Genomic DNA, 17,360 nt, shown 5'->3' with positions numbered 1-17,360 from the left:
AAGTTAATAAATAATGGTATATCAAAATTTTCTATAATTCACATATATCATATAAAAATTACTGTATTAGTATCAATTTTGAGTTTTTTTCAACAGATTTGAATTAATATTTGCTCTCACCCACTAAAAGAAACTGACATTTAATTGGGCCAAATCTAAAATGGGAACTGGGCCTCTCTGTTCATACCGTGCTTAGGCCCATTGGGCCTTTATTCAGAAGCCACTCCTCTACAGTGCGTTTCTTGCTAGAAACTACAGTTTCAACTAAAACCGCAAGAGCGACATTCGCTTACTTTTCGTGTTTCCAACTCCTGAGGAGGAAAAACTGAGGGAGGGGCCATATAATTGGGAAATTTAGCCGGATGCAATAATCAGAAAATTCCAACATGGCGGAAGGGAAAGGAACGGGGAGCCTAGTTTCTCAAACTGGTACTTTGCCTAATAATTTTATTTCTTTCAATTTTATTTTCTGGTATTTTACCAATATGCATTTGTTTTCTTGATTTTTGTGATCACTTGTAAGTTTGATGGGCTGTAAATTTGCTTTCTTGACTGTTTTTTCTGCTTATTCTTTAGTTTTTGTAGCTTCCCTTCTTTGTAATCTGCTTATCTATTTCTTGAACTGAAAATTTTGGAGGGTTTGGTTTATAAATGAAGAATTCTAGCTAAAGATCAAATATTTTAAGGAAAAAAGATATTGTGGGGTTGTGTGATATAAAGCATTTGCTGTTTTTCTTTATCTAGATAAATTTATTAAAAAAAAAAAGAAAAGCTAAATATAGTGAGAAAAGGAAAAGCACGATGTTTAATGATATGATTACAAAGTACAGAATTTGAAACAAAGAAATTGTTTCTTAGTTATACACTAAAATTCAAGATCCAAACATAGCTTAAGATGAGGGGAGCTGGAATTCTTGAGAAATTTTGAGGTTCATACATTCTTACTGATTCCTAGCAAATACTTAGAGCTGGACAATGGTTTTGAAATTAGAAATAGTAGTTCTGATTTTAGGAGTTAAATGTCGAATATATAAATGCGGAGCATCATATACTTGTACCAGAAGTAGTATTGTTGGATCAAATGATGTAGGAGGATGTGTATTTGTTTCTTGGATTAGTGTACTTCGTGTTGTTTGTTTGTTATGGAACGAGTTTTTGAAGTGGGATTTGGAGTTCATTTTCAATTCTTCTATTTGTGGATAGACAAAGGTTTAAAATCAGCAAACTTGACCAATCGTACGGAGGATGAGAAAGAAGGGGTGATCCACAGTGACAAATCGCCTCGCCACCACAAGGAGACGCATGGGACAAGCGATGACATTGACCAGAGCACTCCGGTTGATGAAGTCAAAGGACCTAGTGTTTTTCATCGTGTGAAGGAGGAGATTGAAGCTGTGGTTGAAGCAGTTCTTCCTAAGAAATAGTTCTTTTGTGCTCTCTCTTGCTTCACTGTTAGTCATCAGAATTCCTTAATGCCTTAGACATTTACTGGCTATAGCCATCGGCCGACTATGTTCTTGGACGCCAAGTGCTTGTCTAGCATACTTTCTTTTTTCTAATATATGGAAGTTTCTGAGCTTTTCCGGTTGGATTCTTGGAAGTTTGACTATGTAAGTTTTCAAACATGGGTGCCGCCGGTATCTGCTACTCGGAGCACGACTTGTGAACTGCATTTTGCTACAGATTTTGCAATTGAACTGCATTAAAGATTCAAAAACTGAAAGACTGATATGCTGCTCAAAAAGCTAAAGCATATTATTACTTGTAAAGGGCATAAAAGGAAGATGAAGAAATTCGCTAGAGGAAGGGGTTGAACCTTCGACCTTGTGGTTAACAGCCACACGCTCTAACCAACTGAGCTACTCCAGCTTGATGCAACAATTACATTAGTAACACGTATTAAAATGAGAGAAAAAAGGAAGTCTTCAATATTCACTATTCAGAGATCAAAGATAGAAATCAGATATCCTCTTTCTTGATTCTTGTTGCCGATGTTTGTTTGTTTCATAAATTCACATGTATTTCCGAATGTATTGGGCTTACTTTACTTTAAGCCCTCAGAATTGTGGGCTTTCAGCCCACCCCACGATATGAATCGCGACGGTTGCCCACCATAACCAACCAATAAATTTAGCTCCAAAGCTATCATTAGATTCAGTGAATTTTACTTGCTCAAAACCGAAATTCTTCTCTCAGAATTGGATTGCAATGGCCACCTTTCTCACCCAAGTGCGTTTTTCTGCATTCTTTTCCGTTTCTGCAGTCGTTTTTTTTTTTCAATCGCATTGCCTGATTGTGAAGATCCAATGTTTTCTGCATATTAGTTCCCAGCTGATTGAAGATCTGAGTTTTATGCATTCTTGATAATCCCTTTGATTCCTGCAATTATCCAAGAAACCCGCAAAAAGTGTCCTTTTTATTTTATTGTAATAAGATTGTGTTTAGCTTTTTGTGAAGAATCAAGCATTTTGATCGTAGCCCATTATTCTCATTTAACTCCACAGTGTGTAAAGTAGATGGGTTGTAGGATCTTCTTGCTAACCCACAGTTTTGAATTTTGTGGTATTGGGAATGATGATGATTGTTTGATTGAATATATTAGGAGCTTTTCTGTATGTGTGTGAATCTGATGCATTATGATTTACGAGATGTCCATGTTCTCATTAATTTTCTTTTTATCCTTGGTTATTGGTGATATATGTGAATGCTTGTGAAGTTAGCAACTAGTTTTTGTTTGTGTCTGTGTGTATATACAAATGCATTCATGTGAATCAAAGCTTATGGTATATGCAAGTTCTCTATGTTTACGAAGATGGTTGTATTATCAATGATGACATGATATTGATAATGTAGTTATGCATCGTGATGATTACTTTAGTGAAATTTTTACAGTGTTTTATTGTTTTGGTTGGACTATGCAAATGTAGGAAGCTTGCCCAGCTATCAAGAACATACTTCTGTTGGATTCTGAAGGGAAGCGTATAGCTGTTAGGTACTTTTCCGATGAATGGCCAACAAATACTGCAAAGCTTGCTTTCGAGAAGTCTATTTTTACAAAAACTCAAAAGACAAGTGCCCGCAGTGAAGGTACATTTCGATACTGAACACTATTTGTGATGGTTGCTAGTTGGGACATGCTATGATTGCAGTGCATACGGCAACGTGTGTCTTGTCATAAAATTTTATGTATTTAAGGCAGAAACTCGATTATTAACTGCCTTTAGGCATATGAATTCACTTACTTGCTGCTTTGCTGAATGGCTGAATTTGCTGGGTATGCAGCTGAGATAACAATGCTCGAAGACAACATTATCATCTATAAGTTTGTTCAAGATCTGCACTTCTTTGTGACTGGGAGCATCACTGAAAATGAACTGATTCTAGCAACCGTTCTACAGGGCTTTTTTGATTCAGTCACCCTTCTCCTCAGGTTTTATTAGTAAATGTGTTGACTTGCCTGTTATTTGTATCTTGACAATGTGACATTTGATGATTAATTCTGATTAAATGTTTGTCTTTTAGGAACAATGTGGACCAAAGGGAGGCACTTGAGAACTTGGATCTCATTCTTTTGTGCTTTGATGAGATTGTTGATAGAGGGTAAACTTATGAACTCCTGCCATTGAGTTCAGATATTCATAACTCATTATTTCTTAGCCAAAATGATCGATTTTATTATGCCTATCTCACTTTATGATTCAGTTTCTTCTCTAAATTCCCGGAAAATTTCTTATTTTCGTTGCACGGGTCCTTAACAAGAACTTCTCGTAGGACGCTTGCTATATTCATTAGCTAGCGTATTATGTGAAACTGAAATTCAGTTGCTTAGTTTCTCCCTCGACCATTACCATGTTCATCAATTCATTTAATTTGTGTCTTGCAGTGTTGTTCTTGAAACAGATGCTAGTGTTATTGCTGGAAAAGTAGCCAACCACAGTGTTGATGATGGATCAACACTGTCTGAGCAGGTAACGCCTGTCACTCTACATTTTTGGTCTTCTTTTACACGAATGTTGCTCGGTTCTATCACAAATTCATACAAGGCGATATTACCCCTTTTTGCATAAACATAATGCATTATGAACCCGACTAACCGTTAATGCAGTGGTCAGTTTAGTCTGCTTCACAGGCTGGTTAGAACAAAAACCAGCATTTGGAGTAATACGCCAACTATCAAACAATATCAAATTATGGCTGTTCATCTTGTCCTAACTTGGATCTATATGGCAGACAATTTCCCAAGCTCTGGCCACAGCACGCGAGCATTTGACAAGATCACTTCTGGGATGAAGCATCATCTACTTATACAGTACATCCATACGAAGAATTGATTATATTTCCTTATCATCTTTTCGACAATGTTCTTCTCAAAATACGAACGGATCATGTTTGATTCTACGACCACCTCTTGTTCCATTGAATGAATTCTTTAAACCATTTTTCCAACACTTTGATAGATTGCAAAACAAAGGATGCAGTTCTTCGGGGTCAAGAATAGCTAGTGTTATGTGTTTATATCCTTGTGTTTGTTGAGTGAATGGGTTCTGCTTATTCAAGGTACATGAAATTCTTGTGTACTTGAGATATTTTTCTTGAATAAATTGATTTCATTCTATTAATCTATTACGGGCTTACGGCCGCTTTTACTGTGTAGGTGAGATTAAGGTGGGATGGATTAGTGCACAATATAATTTATACGTAGTAACAGGATAACGTAATATTTTGTTTACTTGACGATATTGGGCCGGACAAACGGCCCAATCACCCACAACTGGATATTTACTACGGAATTTGTCGGGCCATGATTATGTCCGGAGGCCGGCCACTGTTTGCATAAAATCATGATGATTCTTGAAAACAATATAATTTATACGTAGTAACAGGATAACGTAATATTTTGTTTACTTGACGATATTGGGCCGGACAAACGGCCCAATCACCCACAACTGGATATTTACTACGGAATTTGTCGGGCCATGATTATGTCCGGAGGCCGGCCACTGTTTGCATAAAAACATAATGATTCTTGAAAATAGGCCAGATTATAATCCGAACAGTGAAATTGGGTTTGAGCAATTTTATCATCACAAAATATCTCTGTAAAGACTAAAATACCCCTCATTTTATCCGAAATTCCACGACAGACTTCTTCCCCCCGTCTCTCTCTCTCACTCTTTGAGCCGCCGTCTCTTGGATGCGCCTCAATACTGCATTCATCCTAACCAACAAAACCAGCCAAGATTAGCCACATTCTAATTCGTTCAAAATTGGGCCATTGGACTCAATCGCGGGCTGACTCCTATGAAGTAAACTTGCAACTTCCAGGGATTGGATCGGATATCTAACCCAACTTGGAAATATAAATTAACTTAATAACAACTAATAATAAATTAATAATTATTTATACAATTGATAAATAACTATTATTAAAATAAATAATAGCTTATTGTTGCTTGTGTTTCTAATGAACTCCTACAATGCACATGAACCATATGATTTGTGATTGTTGGTGTCTTAAAGTTTCAATATAAATAAATACATATAATACTCTTTTTTATTTTTTATTTTCAACTTTATGGGATGAGTGATTTTGGACACAAAAAAATCAATTTTCTACTCATAATTGTTAAGTGTCCTCCATTCTCTTTCTTTTTGCATATATAAATATAAATTTTCCTAATTTATATGCAAACTAGTCCTGAACTTTTCATTAATTACATTTTCTCCCCCAAATGTGTAGCTGATCCACCATTATAGACGCATTCTAGATATTTCCCTCAAACGGCAAAGTATTCATTTTTTTTTTTTAATATTTTGCTTATTTATATCACCCTTGACACTTTCAAACAATCACTAATCCTTAGACTTTAAATAGTACAAATTGCAGCAGCCCAATACTTTTTTTTTTTTCTATTTATATATATATTCTTGCCGGCTTGAAATAATTGTAATTAGTCCAAAATTTTGTCATCATGATATGTTTTTCCTTAATTATTGTCCAGATTGATGGGTGAGAAAGTATTAGTGGTGTGCAAGTCTAAGCCAAGAAAGTAAAACCCCTCTAGAAGTAATGACTTTGATCATTTCTTCATCTCTATCCCTTACAAGCTATGACTTTTTATAAGTCAAGTCTATGGACCAAAATCAGATGAAATTTCTATGTTACTTCTTTAATTATTAAAGAAATGGTAATTGAGAATATTTTAGAAATAATAACTTAAGGGGAAAAAGGATATTATTCTCTTTCGATTTTATATTTAACATGAATCCCACGTTTCATCTTGAAATGTGTTCTTTTTTTTTTTTTGGTTTGGAAAATGAGAATTTTGTCATTTTTGACAATAAATTGGTAAAAATATAAAGAACATTTCATTTTTTTTTATAAAAAAACCCTATAATATAATTATGGATTCATATATTTGAACAGAGTATTCAAAAGGAATGAGTGCTACCTACAGAATATATGACAACATTTCAAATAAAGGTATGCTTTTTATATGTAAATTGGATGTGAAAATGACCAAATAATAATAATTAAATCACATTAATAATAAAAATTATATAGTGCTGGCGTAAATAAATTTATATTATTTGAATTTTTTTGTTTTAAAGAAAAAGAGAGGGCTGAATTTGACTGTCCCTTATTGAAAATGAAGCAAACATTATCCATAGAAGTGAAACAATGATGAATTGTGTATGACACTCTTTTTTTTTTTTTTTCTTTCCTTGCAAAAGCAAAGGAATTGTTCATAATTAGAACATAAATAGAAGAGTAGTTAAAGTGGTAAGTAAGTGGGGTGGGTCTGATGTTATATGTATGATTTTGGAAGCAACTTCCTTAAATCTGTTGGGGGGTTGGCTGTTTCAACTTTTCCAAGTGGGAAGCACTTCTTTATTTTGGGGCCCTACCTTTACAAATTCCAAGCCCTCCCTTTTTTTTTTTCTTTATGTTCTTTTGTGATTGATTTCAAAGCTAAAATTACAACAAATTCTTCTAAAATTTGATATAATTGTTAATTTTTTTTTATGTTCGTAAAGTTTTTATGTCTTTACTGTTTCAAGTAATTATACGTTCATAGATAGAGGCTTAAATTTGTTTAATTTGTCTTTATTGTATTTTTTCTTTTTTAAAAAAATAAAATTTTGTAAAAAGAAACGGACGAGTCAGGTGGAAAATAAAAATTAAACTTAGTTCATAAAAATAAAATAAAAGGTATAATTATAATGGATAGTTCGCAATGACATATTGGTTAATTCACAAAAAAAATGAATGAGAATAAATGAACACTAACAGATTGGACTAATTGTTGAATAGTCACTAAAACACGAGATATTGATAATTTTCCAAAAACCAATAAGGTACTTGTAATTGGGTAAAATAATAAATATTTCATAATATTCTTTGTTTTTTTTTTTTTTTCAAAATACTCCACCTTCAACTTTTCACTTTTATTTCAAATACCTTCAAGTTTTGTCACTATTTAACATACAATTCTTTTAATAATTTATTCACGTCAGAAACGTAAAAATTATTACAAACACCCCTAAGATATTGGGGTCAAATTTAGAATGTTAAGACTTAAATAGTTGAATTTAATTTTTTTAGTGAAATTTCATACTTGATGGAAGACTATTGTTGTCAATCTTGGTACACAAATGTGGATGTACAAGAACGGTGCATTGAATGAAATTATTTAAAAAGGAAAAGTACAATAAATAAGCATACATGGGAGGAATTTTTCTTTGCATGTTGGGTTGGAATTATTTCTCTAGTACACCAATATAGAATTTGGCCATTAAAGATAAATATCTTCCTTAGTCCATAATTATTTCTCCTACTGTGAATCCGACTTTTTCTTCCGTGTATTATTAAGAAGTTTATTAGATTTTTTATAATTATAATATTTTATTAAATTATGTAATTTTTTTTTTTTATAGAGATTTCGAAATGTCCACTCTGATCTTGCTATTTTATAATTTTGCCAAATATCAAAAGAGCCCGTTGTAATTTATCATATTAATTAATATATTGAGTGCTTTTTTCATATTATTGCACCGTGTCACACATGCAGGAATATACATAATTTGTAATATTTTATATCTTAAAATACAAAAGTTTTGGTCTAAATTACATTTAATTTAGCAATGTGTAAAAAATATTTGAACTATTCCAAATTTTATTTGAAATTAAAATGATCAATATAATACGAGGCATATTAAAACAGCGAACGGTATTCTTTTTAAATTTAATATATTAATTTTATTAAAATATAAAATTCTACAAACACGTAAAAGCATGTCCTCGTGTTTTGCATCGACGTTTTTAGATGGAATGATGGGACGATACATTAATTTATTAATTATTGAATTTTTTTAATAAGAAAATAACTGAATAAAAGGGAGCAATTAGATTTGAGAAGAACACCGACGTGATGAGTGGGAGGCAAGTGGACCCCATCTAATAATTCCATCTCAAGATCAATCAATCCCATCAATCAATTTTTTACTTCCTATTTGAGTTGAGGTATTTATAATTTACAAAATAACAAAGAGTTTTTTATAATAAAAATACAATGATTGATTTAAATTATTTCAGATAATTTCATTATGATAAAAAATATAACAAAATAATAATCAAAGTATGAATAGTTAGATCACTCATTTGAATATTCAAACATAAACATACAAAGTAATTAATTAATTTTATTTTATCAATTATTTTTGCAATTCGATGGTTATACTATACGTATATTATTTTTAATTCTCTTTTTATTTTGAGTGATTTGTGATGAATTTATGGTACATAAGTAGGAAAATTGGCTACTCTTAAAAATATATATAGTATTTTATATTTTTCAGTATGTTTGAAATATTTATTAATATATTAACAATTCTAAGTCAAAATGTATATATAAAGAAAATAAATAAATAGTAAATTAGTATAAGGAACATTAAATTTTGATATATTTTAAATTAAATAGAAGTAATTATATATATATTATATATATATATATATATATATACACAAATTGGAATAGTAGAAGTGTAGAGGAGCAATTATTGGCAATTGGACCAAATTGTGGAGTTATTAACCTAACTAATAAGAAAGAAAAAGTGGGACCCGCCACTCAGACAAGAGTAGTGAGTAGCAATCGTACTCGGTCCTCCGGAGATCGCCACATCATCTGATCCGGGACCCACTTCGCCCCTTACTGGTGTAACTCTACGTAAGAAGACTGCGTCTGCGTACATGGGATCATTGGGATGGGAATGGGCTGTTTCGCCAGCTTTCAATTTTTTTTTTTTAATATATATTTTGCAAAATAAGTGCTTTATATATGTCCCAATTATTTTTTTAAAAAAGTACCTCAATTTTTTTATTAAATTATATTATATTTTAAATATTCATTAAATATTATTTTTACATATAAATTATTGTGGAGTAATTCAAAAACCGCTGAAGCTTTATATATATATATATATTATAATTGTTTTATATGTAGAATTTTGTGAATATAGAGTAATTTATATAAACACATTATATATATAATATACACAAGGGGTAATCCATGCTACTAAAGTTCAAATTTTATTTTATTTAAAATTGTGTCTTTTTTTTTATTTTTTTTCCTAAAAACAATATGGTGCTTTATTGGAATAAATAAATGTGTTCAACTATTGAAAAACTAAATTAAAATGCTCGGGAGTTGCAACGTATGCAAAGTTTTAGCTTAAAAAGTAGCACTTCACTTGTACCTTCTATTATTTTTCTATTCAAATCTAATTATATAAATATATATATGTATATTTTAATTAATTTTTATAGATAATCAAGAACCCTCTATAGTCTTAGAAAAATATAAAATAATTAAATTATGATATTTTTGCACGTGCATGATTATTATTTATTACATAATAATTTTATTATGTAAGATATATCTTCTTTAATTTTGTATGAATTTTGTGTTTTTATTCTACAAAGACATTTTAATTAATGTAGGATGTTTCGATATGGTACTTGTAATGAAAATTTTAAATTTAAATTAATTAAGATGGTTGAAAAACTAAAATATCAAGATCCCAGAAAAGTCTTCTTACTATAAGACCTACTATAGGCAAGTTGAAAATATATATTATATATATATATATATTTAAATAAAGTTTGAAATTTGAAAATAGCGTAAATGGAATAATTTTTAAATAAAATGAGGAAATTAAGAAAGGAGAGGGAGCGTGAAACACTGGTATTGTTTCGGACTTCGACCAGAGAGAATACTCTAAATCGATCTCCCTCCCTCTCTCTTTCTCTTTCTCTCTCTCTCTCTCGGACCCCATTCACTTTTCTCCTTCATTCTTCCTTTCTCTCACCTCCATTGCGATCTCCGAGCTGAAATTTCATCTGAGCTGCTATCCAATTCTCATTTTTAAAAGATATCTGATCGGGTAAAACGGAAAGAGAAAAAGGATCATCTGTTTTTATCGTCTGCGGGTACGTTTGCGTTCTCGATTTGCGTATTTATGAATGTGGGTTTTTTTTTTTTTGGGGTGGTGAATTGGGAGAAGATTCGAAGCCGTTTTTGCGTGTGTTTAAGTGCTGTTGTTTGGAAGTTCTGGAGAAATTTGAGCTGGCATTTGTATGATGCGTCTGTTACAACATTTGTAATGTTCTTGATGCTGTCGGTGCTCTGATTTGTTGTTTGTTTGGAGGATTTTAATGCGTGTTAGTGTTGGAGGAAGTGATGATTTCTTTTGCTGTCAATTATGTGCTTTGGAGCTTAATATTTGTTATGGTCAATTTGAATTTGCTTGAGATGATTTTTGGCCTTGATTGCGGTTTTTAGCTTGATTTTCTGTTGAATAATGTTTTCTCCTGCCTGCAACTGACTTGAATTTGCTAAAGATCGCGAAATCTGGATACTCATCGTCAGAGCAAGTGCAATATATTGTATGAACTTGAATTGCACATTAACAATAATCTTTTTGTTATAACTTCTTTCCAGGTGGTAGGCTATAAAATTACTTCCATCCGGAATGTTTAATGTTGTCTTTATGTGGGCATGTAAATTTAGCTATGGACGTTATCTAAGCAAGCGATTTGCTTGCTCGGTGGAGGCAAGTGCTTGGGGATTTTGTTCATAATTCTGTGAGGCAGCTAAGTAAGTTTGAGCTTCAAAACCTTGTCAAATGGCTCGGGGCAGGATAAGGGCGAGGATCCGGAGGAGTCATCTCTATACGTTTGCTTGTGGCCGCCCACGGACTACGGAAGAAGAGAGGCCTCATGACTTCGAAGGTCCTGGTTTCTCTCGAATAGTTCACTGCAACCAGCCCGATATGCATACAAAAAAACCTCTCAAATACTGCTCAAACTACATTTCCACAACGAAGTACAATATTATTACGTTCCTCCCAAAGGCCATATTTGAACAATTCAGGCGCGTAGCCAACTTGTACTTTCTTCTAGCTGCAGTCTTATCTCTAACTCCTATATCACCATTCTCCGCTGTGAGTATGATTGCTCCATTGGCGTTTGTTGTTGGATTGAGTATGGCTAAAGAAGCCATGGAAGATTGGCGTCGGTTTATCCAGGATATGAAAGTTAATTTGCGAAAAGCTAATGTACATAAAACAGATGGCGTGTTTAGTCAAAAACCCTGGATGAAGCTTAGGGTCGGAGATGTAGTGAAGGTAGAAAAAGATAAAGGCGTTGGAGATATAGTGAAAGTAGAGAAGGATCAATTCTTCCCTGCTGATTTGCTTCTTTTATCTTCAAGTTATGAAGATGGAATTTGCTATGTTGAAACTATGAACTTAGATGGGGAGACTAATTTGAAGGTGAAACGCGCCTTGGAGACAACGGTAACCCTGGAAGATGATGAAAGTTTCAAGGACTTTAGTGGAATCATAAAATGTGAGGATCCCAACCCCAGCCTTTACACTTTTGTGGGTAATTTTGAATATGAACGCCAGATCTATCCCCTTGATCCTAGTCAGATTCTTCTCCGAGATTCAAAGCTTCGCAACACAGCCTATATTTATGGAGTGGTCATATTCACTGGTTTCGACAGCAAAGTTATGCAAAATTCTACAAAGTCCCCTTCTAAGAGGAGTAGGATTGAAAAACAAATGGACAAAATAATATACATCCTTTTTACCCTCCTGGTGTTCATCTCATGCATCAGCTCTGTAGGTTTCATTGTGAAAACTAAATATAATTTGCCAGATTGGTGGTATTTACAGGTTCCGGATAAGGATGGTCTGTATGATCCTGGGAAACCATGGGTATCGGGGTTCTATCATCTAATTACTGCTCTTATCCTGTATGGCTATCTGATACCAATATCACTCTATGTGTCGATTGAGGTTGTAAAAGTCCTCCAAGCATTATTCATAAACCATGATATTCATATGTACGATCACGAGACTGGAACTCCTGCTCAGGCACGGACCTCAAACTTAAATGAGGAACTAGGACAGGTTGATACAATCCTCTCTGATAAAACTGGAACCTTGACATGCAACCAAATGGACTTTCTCAAATGCTCCATTGCTGGTACTCCATATGGCATGCGTGCTAGTGATGTGGAACTTGCTGCTGCGAAGCAGATGGCCATGGAGATGGATAACCAGAGCCAAAATGGAACACCTCGTTCGTGGCGGAAAAGTGAATTCACAGAATCAGAAATAGAATTGGAAACTGTCATTACTTCAAAAGATGGCGATGTCCGTAAACCTGCTATAAAGGGGTTTGGCTTTGAGGATAACCGTCTGATGAATGGCAATTGGCTTAAAGAACCCAATGCAGATGTTATGTTGTTATTTTTCAGGATATTATCAATTTGTCACACTGCGATCCCGGAGCTAAATGAAGAGACAGGCATCTTTACTTATGAAGCAGAATCACCAGATGAAGGCTCATTTCTTGTTGCTGCTAGAGAATTTGGTTTTGAGTTCTGCAGAAGAACGCAGTCAAGCATATTCGTTCGTGAGAGATATCCTTCCTATGACGAGCCTATTGAAAGGTGAGATCATGAAGATATAGTTTTCTTTTCTGCTAGTACAATTACATTACCTGGGAGCAGTTATCCTGACATGTGATATTTTTCTTTAAATTCAGGGAGTACAAACTTCTCAATTTGTTGGATTTCACTAGCAAAAGGAAGAGAATGTCTGTTATCATTCGGGACGAGAGTGGCCAGATCTTTCTCCTGTGCAAAGGAGCTGATAGGTATGCCGTTGATCATATGTGTTTGAGTTCTAACAGAATCCCCCCGCCAAAAAGAGGAAAGACAAAAGGAAAAGGAGAAGAAGGATCTATAGAAAGGAAAAGTGGCCACCACCAGTTACTCCATTAGCAAATGATTCTTTAAGTATTTTTCTATTTGGGTTCACTAAACCTTATTCCCCTTGTATGATAGCATGTGATTAAGCTATCAGGTTAAGGGCAGGTCAAAAGCTTGATCTATTTAATTGTTTTTGCCACCTCTTTTTGCATCTTTGTGTTTTGGCTGCTCGTCCTTAGCTGTACTGACTGATTTTGCATTTTACGCATCCTTTGCTGTTCAGCATCATCTTTGATAGGCTATCGAGAAATGGGAGAATGTATGAGGAAGCAACAACCAAACATTTGAATGATTATGGGGAGGCTGGGTTGCGAACACTAGCACTTGCTTACAAGAAACTTGATGAGGATAAATATTCTGCTTGGAATGAAGAGTTTGTTAAAGCAAAAACTTCAATTGGTGGTGACAGGGACGCAATGCTTGAGCGAGTTTCTGATATGATGGAAAGGGACTTGATACTTGTTGGTGCGACAGCTGTGGAAGATAAATTACAGAATGGAGTATGTCATTATGAATTCTTTGAAGCTACCTCTCTGCTTTAGCTGCCTCCATAATTATCTCATTTCTCTTAATTACTTCTCCATAGGTGCCTCAATGCATAGACAAACTGGCCCAAGCTGGTCTAAAGATCTGGGTTCTGACAGGTGATAAGATGGAAACTGCAATAAACATAGGGTCTGTTCTCACCAGCAGAATGCGGATTTTAACTATTTTACTATCATATAGTATCTGAATGAAAGCTTTTTGGACGCTAACCAAGTCTTGTTATCTTGCAGATTTGCTTGTAGTTTGCTTCGACAGGGCATGAAGCAGATATGTATAACAACAATGAACACAGATGCAATAGTGCAAGATCCTAAACAGGTCACTACCTGTAGGACCGAAATTTGGAATAATGTTTGGTGAATTAATTTAATTTGTGAAAGTCTTTGTTTTTCCTTCTTCTTCCCCTTTTAATTTATTTATTTTTAACTGAGTAGGCTGTAAAGGAGAATATCTTAAATCAAATTACCAATGCAACGCAAATGATCAAGCTAGAAAAGGATCCCCATGCTGCCTTTGCTTTGATCATTGATGGGAAAACTCTAACTTATACTCTGGAGGATGACATGAAGCATCAATTTCTAAATTTGGCAATTGGTTGTGCTTCTGTCATATGCTGCCGAGTCTCACCGAAACAGAAAGCTCTGGTGAGAGACATCTTTATTCGTCCTTGCAAAGAATTTGTTGTCTGTGTCTTCTGCTATTCATTGATAAAACCTGCTCTGTAGGATATATATGATGCAAGTTACCATTCCCTAAGTTTCACAGTTATATTTCATGGGAACTAGGTAACAAGATTAGTAAAAGAAGGAACTGGGAAAATCACATTAGCAATTGGTGATGGTGCAAATGATGTTGGCATGATTCAAGAAGCAGATATTGGTGTCGGCATCAGTGGCTGTGAAGGAATGCAGGTTGGTTGTAGATATGTCCCACTAGAACCTTTCAACATGTATCATGAAACCAGAATTTTGTACTTCTCACAATCTTTAATACAGTTTTTTATACAGTAAATTCCAAGAAAAATGAAATATGTGCTTGTTTCTGCTTATTCCGAATGTTTAATCAATTCAGAAGCCTGGCTGTCAACGACTCTCCCACTGAGTACCAGCTTTATATGGTGCCACAAACATTGTCCTTTGTTTAATTTTCTTGAAAATGCCGTGACATAGAGTGACATAAAGGTTAAGTGTCATTAGAGCATTAACCCAAGACATAGATGTGTTACCTCCATGTTTATCTGTTTACAGTGCCTATCTGGCACTGTCTAACTGGATTAAGAGGGTTCACCTACCACCACCTATAGGTAGTGAGTGGTTTTATCCTATATTGAACTCTCTGGATAGAATGATCATCTATTTCATCTTATCTTAGCATATTACTTTGAGATAAATGGCTAGATATTTTCAAATTTTGTGATTATTTATATTTGTATGTATACCTGAACTAGTTCTGATAAGATGCATCCAAGTGAATGTGGATCAATTCTTGTACTAAAGGGATATCATTGAATACCTCTTCCATATCAACCATGTTTTGGCTTCTTTTACATTTGATAGATTTGATTTAGACTTCTTAATAGGCTGAGCTTTGTTACTTTATCCACTAAAATGGAATAGCGTTATTCTCTGTCAAGGAGCGTAGAGGGAAGCACATAGTTTTCAGTAATTGCTTCTTGCTGGTAAAAGAAGTTATTGCACCAAGTACAATACCTTGTAATTCTGGCAAACCAGCATCTGGAAGTGCTATATCCTCCTATGTAGCTGTGGCTCTTGTTAATTTAATTTCTTCGTAGCACTTAAATAGCCAAGAAAATCATCTTACTCTCGTGTCTTCATATCATCCAAAACTGGCTGACTTAATATCAGCTTTCTGCAGGCTGTGATGGCTAGTGACTTTGCTATTGCACAGTTTCGATTTCTGGAGAGGCTTCTGGTCGTACATGGTCATTGGTGTTATAAACGAATTGCCCAGATGGTAATCATTATGAGTCAACTGTCTTCCAGTTATGTTCGATTAGAATACTAACTTGAGCTGCGATCTTCCAACTGCAGATTTGTTATTTCTTCTACAAAAACATTGCATTTGGGCTCACAATCTTCTACTTTGAGGCTTTTGCTGGCTTTTCTGGACAGTCAGTGTACGTTGACTGGTACATGCTGCTATTTAATGTTGTCCTTACTTCATTGCCTGTCATTTCGCTGGGAGTGTTTGAACAGGATGTAGATTCTGAAGTATGCTTAGAGGTTAGTTGTTTTGGTGCCATGTAGATTTGCGTACATTAAACTACTCCTCCCCTTCACCCATTGCCTGAAGCATACTATTCTGCATGATGCAGTTTCCTTCCTTGTATCAGCAAGGCCCAAAAAATCTGTTCTTCGACTGGTACAGAATATTTGGGTGGATGGGAAATGGTCTCTACACTTCCGTCATTGTATTCTTCCTCAACATCATTATCTTTTATGACCAAGCTTTCCGTGCTGGAGGCCAGATCGCTGATATGACTGCAGTTGGGACGGCCATGTTTACAGGCATTATCTGGGCTGTCAATTGCCAGATCGCTTTAACGATGAGCCATTTCACATGGATACAACACTTCCTTATTTGGGGCAGTATTGCTTTCTGGTACCTGTTTCTTCTGGTCTACGGTGAGCTGTCTTATGCTCTCAACGTGAATGCCTTCAGAATCCTCACAGAAGTTCTGGCTCCGGCTCCAATTTACTGGACGACCACCCTATTAGTAACGATTGCATGCAATCTCCCTTACCTTGCTCACATCTCATTCCAAAGATCATTCAATCCACTTGATCATCACGTCATTCAAGAGATCAAATACTACAAGAAAGATATCGAGGATCGGCATATGTGGAGGGCAGAAAAGAAGAAAGCACGACATAAGGCGAAAATCGGGTTCACTGCCAGAGTCGATGCAAAGATTAGGCACTTAAAGGGGAAACTGCATAAGAAATATTCAATTGCAAATAACATTAGTATACCACAGACATAATTTTGCATACAAGGTAGTGGTTTCATAATTTTTTTCCCCAAATCTTGATAGTTAGGTTTGAGTGGTTGGGACTCAGTGTCTTGGGGCATTTTTGATTCATTCTTGGTGTAGTTTGTGCCTAGTGTAGCCAGTTGCAGTGAGGTTAATTTGTGAAGCCAAAGCTCTTAGCTTCAAGGCTGTTGTATGTAAAATATTTGTATGATCATCATTAAAGCTTGTGAAAAGAGTAGGTACATATTTGCTATTTTGTAAAGTCTAAACAAAATTGAGGATTGTATGTTTTGTTGCATCTCATACACAATTAATTATCCTGATCTAATTTGATTGAGCCACAAGTGTGACATCTTGAAACCTCTTTCTTGCTGCCTTAATCAAATGCTTCAATCTCTAGTAGCTTCTGCATTCATGGTACCCCAAATCAGCCCCTGTATATATCTGCCATTGCAGTTGTGGATGGAAACTCATGGTAC

The 17,360-nt window shown here is 34.7% G+C and overlaps 3 protein-coding genes and 1 non-coding gene across 6 annotated transcripts; 3 read left to right on the top strand and 1 right to left on the bottom strand.

Moving 5' to 3' along the window:
* Window positions 273-1,672, top strand: LOC105163400. The gene is made up of 2 exons (XM_011081726.2): window positions 273-429; window positions 1,204-1,672. Exons 1-2 carry the CDS (start codon window positions 387-389, stop codon window positions 1,422-1,424), a joined length of 264 nt encoding a protein of 87 aa, XP_011080028.1. The 5' UTR covers window positions 273-386; the 3' UTR covers window positions 1,425-1,672.
* TRNAN-GUU lies at window positions 1,796-1,869 on the bottom strand. The gene has a single exon. It is a non-coding gene; the product is annotated as a tRNA-Asn (tRNA).
* Window positions 2,080-4,619, top strand: LOC105163390 (coatomer subunit zeta-1). The gene is made up of 6 exons (XM_011081715.2): window positions 2,080-2,229; window positions 2,928-3,087; window positions 3,283-3,430; window positions 3,523-3,600; window positions 3,884-3,968; window positions 4,231-4,619. Exons 1-6 carry the CDS (start codon window positions 2,209-2,211, stop codon window positions 4,288-4,290), a joined length of 552 nt encoding a protein of 183 aa, XP_011080017.1. The 5' UTR covers window positions 2,080-2,208; the 3' UTR covers window positions 4,291-4,619.
* LOC105163377 (probable phospholipid-transporting ATPase 4) lies at window positions 10,232-17,218 on the top strand. Of its 3 annotated transcripts, XM_020692120.1 has the most exons (12): window positions 10,232-10,489; window positions 11,001-11,698; window positions 11,735-13,019; window positions 13,115-13,225; window positions 13,564-13,840; window positions 13,927-14,015; window positions 14,117-14,204; window positions 14,321-14,530; window positions 14,672-14,797; window positions 15,762-15,860; window positions 15,938-16,129; window positions 16,222-17,218. In XM_020692120.1, the coding sequence occupies exons 2-12, from the start codon at window positions 11,185-11,187 to the stop codon at window positions 16,888-16,890; spliced, it is 3,660 nt and encodes a 1,219-aa protein (XP_020547779.1). In that variant the 5' UTR covers window positions 10,232-10,489; window positions 11,001-11,184; the 3' UTR covers window positions 16,891-17,218. The 3 variants fall into 3 exon arrangements, with proteins under 3 accessions (XP_020547779.1, XP_011080005.1, XP_011079998.1); XM_011081703.2 differs by having other exon boundaries at window positions 11,070-13,019; XM_011081696.2 differs by having other exon boundaries at window positions 11,001-13,019.

Source organism: Sesamum indicum, linkage group LG1 (assembly GCF_000512975.1).
Source record: "Sesamum indicum cultivar Zhongzhi No. 13 linkage group LG1, S_indicum_v1.0, whole genome shotgun sequence".
NCBI classification, from domain to species: domain Eukaryota; kingdom Viridiplantae; phylum Streptophyta; class Magnoliopsida; order Lamiales; family Pedaliaceae; genus Sesamum; species Sesamum indicum.
The sequence above is the reverse complement of the archived record's forward strand: the minus strand, read 5'-3'. Positions and strand labels throughout refer to the sequence as shown.